This window comes from Miniopterus natalensis, chromosome 8, assembly GCF_054644295.1.
Source record: "Miniopterus natalensis isolate mMinNat1 chromosome 8, mMinNat1.hap1, whole genome shotgun sequence".
In the NCBI taxonomy this organism is placed as follows: Eukaryota; Metazoa; Chordata; class Mammalia; order Chiroptera; family Miniopteridae; genus Miniopterus; species Miniopterus natalensis.
The window spans coordinates 43,339,823-43,352,461 of record NC_142088.1 but is presented as its reverse complement, the minus strand read 5'-3'; the positions used below and the strand labels follow the sequence as shown (position 1 = coordinate 43,352,461).

General features: G+C 39.7%; 1 protein-coding gene across 1 annotated transcript in view; it reads left to right on the top strand.

The window, feature by feature from the left end:
• The window catches only part of NOSTRIN (nitric oxide synthase trafficking), a 46,151-nt gene that overhangs the window by 18,223 nt on the left and 15,289 nt on the right, over window positions 1–12,639 (top strand). Inside the window, exons 5-8 of the mRNA XM_016200303.2 lie at window positions 115–196; window positions 1,815–1,877; window positions 4,660–4,758; window positions 9,596–9,721. Of these exons, the coding sequence (XP_016055789.2) occupies window positions 115–196; window positions 1,815–1,877; window positions 4,660–4,758; window positions 9,596–9,721 (370 nt within the window). The remainder of the gene's footprint in view (window positions 1–114; window positions 197–1,814; window positions 1,878–4,659; window positions 4,759–9,595; window positions 9,722–12,639) is intronic.

Genomic DNA, 12,639 nt, shown 5'->3' with positions numbered 1-12,639 from the left:
ATACTCCTCTTCAAACTTGCCGTAACACACCATTTTATTTCCCCAGAAAATAATTTGGAAAGTAGATATAAATCCTAATACTACACTTGTGTGTTTCTTATGCTCCATTTCCAGAAAACTTGGCAAAGCAATTGAGTTGGAAGCAGTAAAACCAACTCATCAAGTCCTGAGTGTACACGAGAAGAAGAGAAAATCAGTGAGTCAAAAATCTTTCTTTCTCCCCTGTTTAAGCAAGATTTCTGTCTTTGGCTCAAGGAATAAAAGGTGACCTGAAAGTGATACTAGGTTTCAGAAATTTGTGTAGCTTTTCTGCCAGGACAGTTTCATCTGTGATCATTTTTCTTTTTGTGTGTCATGCAGTTGTTAAGCACTTTCAGATATATTTTCGGACAACCTAAGGGGTGTTTCATAAAAGCTGCTTAGTTCTGATAGGGGAGGATCAGGGTCACTATTTCAAGACCAGGTGCTGGTAAGAAATTCTGAAGCAGTAACAGGGGATCCTTGTGAAGGGAAGGGGCAGTGGCTAAAGGGAATTTCAAGTGATCACAGCCAGATAAAGCAGGTTTGAAAGGTAGTAAGTCAGAAGGATGAGGGGATTTGTAAAAATTTATTCAAACTCATTAAAGTCACTCAGGAAATGGAATTGATGTTTGTGTGGACCTACGTGTGTTTTTACCAGAATGAATGTTCCACTGAGGGCTAGGGTGGTGGAGGAAATTTGCAGTAATTACTAGAAAGCAATATAATCATCACCTTTGTAAATCAACTTAATAAAATCCAAACACAAATCTATATTTTATTAACGAATAAATATTTTTTACACCACATTATAATATGATCATTACTAGCGTTTCCTTAGTACTTACCATAAATTAGTCACAGTGCTATGATCATTATAACCGTGCCTTAGATAATTAATGTCATGAACCTCCAAACTACGGTTCCAGTTTGACATCTTTTCAGCTTTGCCCCTTCCTGCTGCACCTCTGACACCCCTCCCACTCTCACACAAAAGATAGAAAATTAGAATTTTTAAAAATAAAGTGAACTGCTTTCACACTTCAGCCACATACAGAGCGTAAAACATGGCATAAAGCATGAAGTTATTTTCATTGTATTTGTTACAGTAAAGCATATATTCCAAATTTAATCAACTGGAAAAAATCAAAATGCAATGTTGCTAAATCTCCAGGTGGTTGAATGTGGCTGATCTGTGGGCCTGGGGAAGAGGTCACTGGTCCAGGAACAAAGGCTCCGCCTTAACTCAAGTTTGACCTCCTGGGGGGGTTGCCTGGACCCAGTTTTGTCATTACTATCACTGTCCTGTTTGGCCGTTTAAACTAGGAGAAAAAGTTAATTATGAATAAGAATTCAATCTCTTTGAAGTTAAAACAATATTCACTTCAGAGGCAATGAGACTCAGTAAAGTTGGCACTGCTTGGGCTGATACAGATTCTCATGGTGTTAAAGTTTGGGCCACACGGTACAATGTGGAAGAAGAAGGGATGGGGTGGATGTAACATCAGACTATGCAAGAGCCTCACCCACACGGACTGCACACATGTATGTTGTTTTCATGTAGTTATATGTTAGACATAATTGTTTTACCATATGCATTCAAGCTAAATTCTGTCAAGAGCCTCCTCGACAGGGGAAAAAATAGTTTGGCTACTTTTCTCAGGAACCATGTCCACTGTAGGATTTTGAAGTTTCTATGAATTGCAATCGTGATTGTGCTACAACTTATAAGACAGCACCGTGACTCAACAAGAAGACAGCAAAAAATAATTTTTTTCTATTTTTTTCTTCAATAGCTTAATAACGAAGTTGAAAAGACAGCAAATCTTTTCATTAGCAACTGGAATCAACAAATTAAGGTGAGTAACACAAATATCTTCTGTGTGAACTCAGTTTTTAGGATTGAAGTTTTTTGCTTTTGCGCAAATATGGAAATGTGTTTTAATGTTAGTATTTCTAAGTGCTAACTGAACAGAAAAATGCTTACTCACCTGAGAAATTATATAGCTGTATCTTTCAATTCAACCAATGGAAGAGCAGGGCTCTAAATATAGTTGTGATTTATAGCCAGCACTTATGTAACACTTACTGTGTGCCGAGTGTTACATACTATATATTCAATCATTGCAGCAACCCATTGTGGTATGTGACCTTGCTTTGTCTCATCTTAAAGATGGGGAAACTGAGATACAGAGAGGTAACTAATTTGCCCTTAGTCAAACTCAAGTTAGGGCAGAACCTTTACAAAGCTAGTTAATGCTTGAACCAACAATGTAACAAGTTGTTGGGCTCCAGGGTCACTACTCTTAATCATTTCACTACACTGACTGCCTCTCTGTATAATTTGCAACTTAGGGTAAGTGGCAAATACTGAGTTTTGGTTTTATCATTTGTAGATGGGCGTTGGTCTCACTAGTGAGAGGAGCATTGTGAGGGTTGGGTAGGGATACATAAAGGGAAGTGCATGTAAATATTGGGTCCACAAGTATGCATGGTCTGCTTCTTGCGCACCACACTGTACTAAGATGTGGCTCTTGTTTCCAAGTAATTTTAAATTTAGTTGATAGGTAACATATGTGCAGGAAACAGTGAATGAATTCTAAGGAAAGGAATTATGATCTGGTGTGAGAATTTAGAGCATATCATTATAGGTTCTTAAGCAGAGAGAACAGCAGATGGAACTCATATATATGTACAGAAGATTATTCTAGAACAATCCAGTTTAGAAAGAATTCATTTTGAGTAGAAAGGACTAGAGAGTGAATCTACCAAGAAAACCCAAGGACTCTTTTTGAAAGGACTTATGCTCCAAAAGTTGAAATTCTCCTTTTTTTAATCTCCAAAGTGTCAAGACCCCAAAGAGTCCCTTCCCACGTAGACAGCCACCCATATATATAAATAACCAGAGACACCCTCAGAAACAGGTAGCCCCATGGCAGCCCTCCTGTTGTCACTGAAGCTTCTGCTGAATTCAGACTCCATGAGAACAAAGACAGTAAGAAATGTTTTCGATAAATGAATTTCTATACCCACAGTAGTAGCACTGATAAAAGCAGGCTCATGAGAATCACATTTGTAATACATATTTAACATTCTCATAAACAGCTCTCAGCCATTAGTTTTTAGTTTTGCTTTGATTTTATAAGCTTTCTTAAACAGAATTTGTTTTTTAAAAATCCATTCTCTAAATATTCAGCTTCCACGGGAAATCCAATATAATGGACCAGAAGAGAGAAACCATGCTCAGCAGCTGCAATTGCTTTCCAGAACAGAAAACATCTTTTATTATTTCTCAGTTTTCACCAAATAAATTTTTCAAATAAAGATGATTATATATTTTATGAAGAGTGACAGAGAAATTAGAGAACATAAAATTCTTGAGCTATAGTAATTCTCTCCCCAGTTGCAATTCAAGGGTTTCAGCATGTCAGTAATGAGGTGCATGCAGTCTGTTCTGGAGACACAGAGGAAAAGCCTTAAAGAACCAAATCTCTGGCCTCACACTCTCATTTATCTGTGGGCATGTGACCAACTGAAGGTGGAAGAAGAGGGTCTAGGAGCTTCTTGCTCCTTGAATTCCCTTTTGTAGAGACTTCATCTATTTAGAGACTTTCAGAAGCCTTTGCCTCTGATTCTGAACGAAAGAGCGACCTGAGCTTTTCCCTTCATTATCTGGCTTTATGGTTCTTATAACCTTGAGGTAAAAACCATAGTCTTTTTTTTTTTTCCTTTTAACTTTTTCACTTTATTTCACATAAGTCCTTGAAAAGGCAGCTGTGATATAAGGTTACATATATAGACTCTTAAGCCAAATTGCTGAAGTCCCAAGTTCTGCTTTACCATTTTCCAGCCATGTAAATAGCTTGGACAAATAACCTCTCTAAGCCACAGTCATTTGAAAACAAAGATAATAGTCTTTCAATCAACTCAGTTTCTGAAACAGGCTGAATCCAACTCAAACCGAATTCTGTTTATTTCCTCTCTGGAGCATCACTTCCTGCCAGACTGGAACTGTGGAGAGTAGAAAATGATCGCCTGAATCATGACCTACCCCGCGGTTTGAGGCATCGACAGAATAGGGGAACTTGGAATGTTTCTTTCTTCCCAACTCTCCTCACCCCACCTCTTCCCACAAATAAAGGCTTGTCACTAGATGCCTGGCAAATGCCCAGTTCTCAAGCCTGGTCATCAGGTAGCAAAATTTCCCCGTTGCTGTAAGTTTTAAGAAAGCATCTTAACACAACCTCAGTTGTGGCCCAGGCTGATTTAAAAGAATCACGCAGGCAGTCTCCCGTGCTTGCTGTGTTACTCTTTTTTGTGGCAAAGCCATTCCCTTCCTTCGTATTAGTTAGAGGGATGTTTTGGAGGCTTGCAGGCCTTCCGTGATTGAGTAAAATGTGTAACCCCCTTGAGGGTACCCACTGTAATGAAAATGTGCAGCGGTTCTCAGGGCAAAACATTAGCCGTTGTGAAACTTCAGGCAAATTTTGAGGTGACAGCAGAAACGAAGACCTGAAAATACGCAGTCATACAAGCTAGCCCGTGAACATTAACTTGTTCCAGGACGGAAGAGCTTTTCTCTTGATATCAGTTTCTGCTTTTTTTTTTTTTTTTTGCTTTTCTGTATGTTTTTGACTCTAGGCCAAAAAGAAATTAATAGAGAGTACCAAGAAGCATGAAGCGCTTTTCCACCTTGTAGAAAGCTCCAAGCAAACCATGACCGACAGGGAGAAGCAGAAGGTACCGTGTCCTTGTCTGCTGGGTGCATAAGGCTTCGAGCTGGGTGGGCTCCCCGCCCTTAGCAATGGAAACGAGAGCGGAGGCTCATTCCCCCTCTGGCGGGGTCTCTCCTGAGCCCTAGTGCACAGAGTATCAGAGGTATTCTAAATCATTCCTGTTCCACATGTATTTTTAAAAGGTATTGTTGACAGATGACAAATTAGACCAATGTTGTCCACATTTTTTTATAGGGAGCTCTATTAAGTAAGCCTCTCAGCTCACACCCCAAATAAAAATATGTATATACACATTTATCATATAATGTACTTTACCTATGTTGTATGTAATAATAGTACTTTATGCATTATACCAATGTTATGAACTCTATAAAACACAAAAAAGTAGAACTGTTTGAAGGATGAGGTAAAGATGAAATGATATTTTAAGTGATTAGCTAATTATTCTATCTTTACACGATCATTAAGTGACAGTTCCAGCATAAATATACACTTGGGGCCAGGTTCAGCCTTTACCATAGTAAATATAAATTCATATTTCTGGTAGTCCCCTTGATAATTTAAATTTTTTGGTCACCTTCTTGTCAGATCTCACTAGTTCATCCCAATTTTTGCCTTTTTGTCGTTGTTGTTAATCTTCACCCAAGGATATTTTTTACATTGATGTTTTAGAGAGAGAGTGGAAGGGAGGGGGGAGGGGAGAGAGAAAGAGAGAAGAGAGAAACATTGATGTGAGGGAGACACATCGGTGGGTTTCCTCCCTCACACTCCCCAACTAGGACTGGAGATCAAACCTGCAACCCAGGTACATGACCTTGGCTGGGAATTGAACCCGGGACCCTAGAGTGCACCGGCTGACGCCCTGACCACTGAGCCATGCCAGCCAGGGCCAGGTTTTTGCCTTTTCGCATGGGTGAGGATGCACTCATAGCCAGGAGCAGGAGAAAGCATCAGCTCCAGCATTTTCCTGGGGCTGCCCTGTGCTGCTGTTGTTCATATTAGCTCCAAGCTACAACTTTTCTGCAGAAGTCTTAAGAGATTTGTACATTTTGTGTGTATTAACCTAATTAAAGCTAGATAATAAATTTATAAATCCGCATGACGCAGACACATATCAGTGGCCAGCAGGATGTTGATACCTTCTCCTATCATAAAATTCCCATTCATCCTCCAGGACACTTGGGAGCCCCAGCTGTCCATGTGCGGGCATCAATGTCAATTCATATATTAAATGCAAGCAAGCTTTAGGCAAAAATGAACACAGCCCCAAATAGATTATCTCACACACCTCTTGTGCTATGTGCTGAGATTGGAAAGCTTTGAAATCATCAATATCTTCCCCCAAAGATAGAGCCCCCAAAGGAAATGCAGGCTTCAGCACCACTACAACCCAAAACATTCTTAAAAGAAGAAAGTTGTCATTGTGAGTACTGCTATTATTTTATCTGAAGAAACTATTAGTTGAATCACTTAAATTCATTATTAGCAAGATTTTACAAGGTTCTTATGTCTTGACATGTCAGTCTTCACAGTTTGAAATAATCATAACAAGTAATGAATAATAATGATATGGTTTCCAAGGAGGCAAAAGCACAGTATGTTAAAATGCTAAGCTTGGGGCCTGTCGCAGGCATTTGAAGCCCACAGTAGAAGCTGTCCTTTATTGACGTGAAGCAATAACACAATAAAAAGCGTGGGCAGCTAACTGGTGAGTTTCTTCTTCCTTCTCTCATTAGAAGCCTCCCTGGGGGGTCGAAGCCTGCAGTCCCCCCCCCCCCTCCGGCTGGTCCTGTAATTCTAAGCCTTGGCTGTCCTAACATCACAGACCGCCACCGTCTTCATCGCTTTATCTGTTAGCCTTTTTTGTTGTTGTTGTTTTTAGTCCTAAAGCCACACAGCTAAGGCAGCATTCATTGTCTCATCTCGCACAGAACTGGCCCCGATCTCCAGCCTGAGCTGAGCCGCTTCTATGCTGCTCAGCAATTCTTCCTCTTTTCCTGCTCAGCAGTCCTTGTTCCCACCAGAAGCTGATCTAAATCTCCATTGTCCTTGCACCTCCATCGTCACCACCCACTCTCAGCAGACGATCTTGCCTCCTAGCTCACAGAGTAACAAACAGCAGCACAGTCACCTGCCTGCTAAAGTCACGTGTGCAGTGGGACAGGCCCATTCTCCAGGTGCTCTGTTTCCATCCCGTCCTCTCTCTCCGACATGCTTCTCTTGGTTACTCCCTTTTCCCCTCTATCTTGGGCATGACCCTCTCCAACAGTTCCTTCCCATCAGCCTTCTCAACTCCCCACATCTTGGGAGAGCCAGGGAGACACCTCTTCATGGCCCTAGTCCTGTTCCTCTCCAGATATTATTATCTCTCCTTTTTACACTAGGATTTATTGAAAGAGTTCTCTGTTCTGTGTCTTCACTTCATCTCCGGTTCATTCCTCAAACCACCCCAATTGGCTTTCCCCACCATTGAACCGAGAATGCTTTTGACATAGAAAACAATGTCATCCCTATTGCTGAAGCCAATGGGTACTTTCCAGTTCTTACCTTGTTTAACTTGGAAGCATTAAGCATTGATGACTTCCCCATTCCAGAAACAGTCTCTTCTTTTCACTTGAGCAACATTTTACTCTTTTCATTTTTTTTCTGGCCATTTTTTCTTAAACTTCTTTAACTACTTCCCTTCTTCTGCCTTTTTATATACTGCTGTTCCTGATGGTTCCTCTCCTGGGCCTCATTCTGTTTTATTCAGCATGGTATCTCAGTGTGCAACTCAGTACTCTCAATATCAGGTACTCAAGAAGTAACTGGTACTCAATAAATATACTCTCACAGCTTCAGCTAGAATATCTATGCTGACAATACCCACGTTTATATCTGCAGCCCAAACCAGTTTCTAAACTGCTTTCTAGCATATCAAACTCAGTATCCAAAATGAGAACTATCACTTCCCTCTGCCAAAAATATTATTTATTCTTGTTTTTTCTGTATCATTGAATATCATCATTCCCCATATCCTCCCAATTCTAACTCCTAAACCAAATACTTTTTACATTTATCTACATACTTGTATTTATCTTTACTGCCGCTACTCTCTTCCAGGCCACCACCATCATTGCTTCAATTATTGTAACTGACAAATTCGTCTCTTGATGTTCAGTGAAGTTTTCTGAAAAGTTCCTTAAATAAGAATATAAGAGTCTACATTCTTCTTTTACATTATTTTGAGATTATTTGCTGTAAATTTACTGAGCAGAAACTTTTAGTTCATAGCTATATAGTGCAGACTGATGAATGTGAATGGTCATCTCAAAAGTAACTTTGTTCTCATTGCTGGAGGTCTGAGTATCCTCGATAAGAATCTAAGGACATGATTTAGCAAAGTATCACCATGGTACCCTTTTGGCCCTTTCACTATATTGTTTTCGGATTAAAATTCACAAGCTCATGTTTCTATAGATAAATGTGGTCCATTATACTTGATATACAAGACCCAATGTGTCCTGTGTAAGTCATACATCAGAGCCGAAGGACAGTTGAACGGCTAGTATAGCAATTGGAATAATAAAGCGAGTGGTGTTAATATTCAGAATTTTGGATGAATGTTCTTCATTACTGAATCATTAGTCAAACTGTCCTTAAACATAAAAAGGGTCGTTCTTAAAAGCCTTTGTCTGTGTCCTTGAAACTTCTAAACTGCTTTAAGTCAGAGGGATCCTTAGCACTCCTTACACTGTGGCTTGAGGAGCATTTGCATCAGAATCCCCGGAGGAGGTAGTGAACTTTCAGATTTCCTGATCCCACTGCAGAGCTACTGAATCAGCATGGCTACTGTGGGACCCTGAAAATCTGCAGTTTTACAATCATCCCAGGTCATTCCTAGGTGTATTAAAGTTTGAGAATCATTCAATGTAATACAACTTCCATTCTCAGAGATGTGACATTACTTGTCTGAGTATTTTGAGAATCAATTTCAGCTACCTTGGTTCAGAGAGTTTTATATTACTTTGATTTTCCGGAAGATTTCACAATCAGAATGGTCCATCCTGGGGATTGGCAAGAGGGAACTCTTTGTGAAGGAGCAAATCACTGGGAAGTAGGATGAAAGGAAGGCATATGTCAAGCTGTCCACAACTTGCCATGAACATTGGCATGTGTCTAGCTCAGGCTCTTCACTAGCAATAGCAACACTAACTGAGTGCCGTCCCAGGTCTCGGGCAGTGTGCCACCTGCCTTACCAGCATCGCCTGCTTGAATCCTCAAAGCAACCCGGTGAACCATAAGAAAACTGGCTCATGAAGGTTAAGTAATTCACCTGCAGGACTCTAATGCTGAAGTTTGATTTTAAAGTTATACTACAGAGTTTATATAGCAAAAGTAAAGTAAGGTTATTGGGCCTTACTGGATGATAGCCAGGCCTAATCTTAGTTCTAAATGTTATATGACTGCACATATAACTGCCCTGGTAAGAGATGCCAGGGCTTAAGGAATTTACCAGATAAGACCACAGGAGTTGTTAGAAGATTGTAGTCTTGAGTTGGAGGCTCCTGATTGCTTCTCCTCACCTGTCATTTGGCCTCCTCCTGGATTTGGTGAATGTGACAGATCACATCATATTTAAGGACCTCAATTTTCTCATATAAAAAATTGAAGGAATTACACTGCAGGGTCCTTTGGTTCCTTTCAGCTCCAACATCCCTTATTTTGTCATTTATAGCTACTCTTTATGACTTTAGCTGGGAGATGAGAAGTATATCATTGGGATGAATGAAATTATGTGGAATTACAAAGGGCTTTCATAAATGTGTTAATGAATATGTGACTCTGATGCTTTATTTTAGCTCCTCAATAAATTGAAAAAATCGACTGAGAAGTTGACAAAAGAAGATGAAAATTACTACCAAAAAAACATAGCTGGCTGTTCTACCAGACTGAAATGGGAAAACACACTGGAAAACTGCTACCAGGTAAGTTCTGCATTAATTTTTTTTTTTTTCTTCTTCCATGGAGCTTTGTGTGGCCTTAAAAATGGAGATCAGATCTATAGTTACATGACCTGATGATCTCTGCCCTTAGCTATGACCCTCACTCTTATTGTGACTTTAGACAAACCACATTACTTCTCATTGTTGCAATTCTTCCATGGATAAAATAACCAGTGAATATTTATTGTTACAAAGTCTCAAGAGTGGCTATTAAATAATGAAACCAATTTCACAATCCACATGTCAAAATTAATCTTATTACTTTATAATCATGCTATGATCAAGCCATACTTCCTACCTTTCAAGAAGAAACAATTCAGTTGTTAGGAGTAATCTATAATATATTTGAAAAATAATAGCCACACTACCAGGAATTACCAAGAATCAACTGCTTGGTACTAACAGTACTTACTCAAGAAATTACTTTAGAAAGCCATTTGCAATAAGTGTCAAGAACCTTAAAAATGTTCACTTTCTCAACCAGGGTTCTTCGTGTGAACCACAGAACACAGAAAATAATGTGTGACTGTTTTCAGCTCTCTCAAGGATGGTAGTGACTAGTACCACTGTAGAGGCAGAAGGGAGATGGTAATTCATTGAATGCGATGGATGCCATAGGCATCCATTACCGCTTAATTCTCTTCTAGAACCCTTGTTGAAAATGTAATTTCCTTTCTATAAATCTATATTAAGAAAGTAGCTGGAAAACAAAACACAGATTTCTGTTCAAAAAACATTAAAAGCAAAAAAGGGAAGAAACAATCCAAACGGCCAACATTTAGGGGGTGACTAAATGAATCCTTACATTCTATGCAATTCTGAACAGTGGACTATTAATTAAAATGGTCTTTATGAAGACAGCTTGGGAAATTGCTCGTGTATAATGTTAACTGAAAAAAATATATATGAATTTAAATAATTTGATAGATAAATAGAAAGACACATACACATATACCTAGACAGATTGAAATACATCAATATGTTAACAGCAACCACCTCTGGGTGGAATTATAAATGATTAAAAAACATGTTTTGTGGCCCTTTCTAGCCCCAGGACAAAGTCTCAAAACACTTAGGGTGCTTGTAATGATTCAGATTCCTGAGCACCTCCCTAGACCAGGTGGATCACAGAACCTCTGAATTATTTTAGGATGGGGTCTAAGTGATTGCTAGGCATACTAAAGTTTGAGAGTTCCTGCTCTGTATTTCTTTGATAGTTTTATTAGGGCAATTTGGATGAAAACAGAGTCCCTCCAAGCTTCTCAGGCATTATAAACTGGAAGGCCAAAACAGTAGCAGGAACTGAAAAGAATGAATGAAAAGTGTCAAGATGCCTGGGCCTCAGACAGGCTCTAAATCTGCTGTTTCTTGGTAACTCTGACCACAATTTCCTCATATGTGCTACATAGCACAGGAGGACAGTTTCAAGTTCCTCCAGAGTATCTTCCTTTTCTACTGCCTATTTTACTTAAAAAATAAAAACAGCCCAGCTGGCATGGCTCAGAGGTTGAGCATTGACCTATGATCCAGGAGATTGCTGTTCGATTCCTGGTCAGGGCACGTGCCCAGGTTTCGGGCTTGATTCCCAGTTGGGGGTAAGAGGCAGCTGATCAATGACTCTTATCATTGATGTTTCTATCTCTCTCTCCCTCTCCCTTCTTCACTCTCTGAAATCAATAAAATCATATTTTTTTAAAAAAGACAGAATGAGACTGATGAATGTCAGAGGGATGGAGGAGGGCGGGTGGGTGGAGGGGGAGAGAGTAACCAAAGAATTTATATGCATATATGCACAACCCAAGGACGCGGACAATCGTGGGGAGAGGGACTGGGGTGGGGGAAGGGACAGGATGGAACGGGTCATTGGGGAGAAAAGGGGACATCTGTACTATTTTAAACAAAACTAAAATTTAAAAATAAATAAATAAAACAGAGCCTGATACATTAAAAAAAAAAAAAGACAGAAAGAGCCCAGCCTGGCGTCACTCAACAGTTGAGCATTGACCTGGGATCTAGGCGATCGGGGTTCGATTTCCGGTCAGGGTACATGCCCGGGTTGCAGGCTCGATCAATGACTCTCTCATCGCTCTCTCTCCCTCTCCTTTCCTCTCTCTGAAATCAATAAAGATATATATATTTTTTAAAAAGACAAAAAGATAATAGAAAACAATAATTCATTAAGTGAGATATGGATTTTCCCTTTGCGCAGTGAATTTATCTCAGCCTCTTTTCATGAGCAAACATAGATCATTTTAGTGATTTCCCTGAAATGTAATTAAAATTTGTTCAACATTACCATCTCCATCAAGAGACACTGGTTATTCTAGACTCAAACTGATGCTAATGGCTCAGCACTTGTCAAAGTAAAGAAACAGCTGCCCACTAATGATGCAATGTGTTCTTGCCTTTTCTTTTCTCTCCTGCCCTTTGCTCATGATGCTGCTAAACTAGAAAAGCTGCTTTCTAAGTCTTTTTCTATGCTGTAAACTCTCTTGCTTTTTTTTTTTTAATTTATCTTTATTGTTGAAACTATTACAGATGTCCCCTTTTTTTCCCTATTGACCCCTTCCACCCTGTACCTGCCCCTCAGGCCTTCACCACACTATAGTCTGTGTCTATGGGTTATGCGTATATGCAATAAATTCTTTGGTTAATCTCTCCCCACCCACTCCCCTACCCCTGCCTTTCCTCTGAGATTCATCAGCCTGTTCCATGCTTCTATGTCTCTGGATCTATTTTGTCCATCAGTTTACTTTGTCCATTGCATTCCACATAAGAATGAAATCATGTGATACTTGTCTTTCTCTGACTGGCATTGAGGAACCTGGAGAGTATTATGCTAAGTGAAGTCTCTTGCTTTTTGAAGGCTGTTCCACTTGAGGTCCAAACCACTGAGCAGA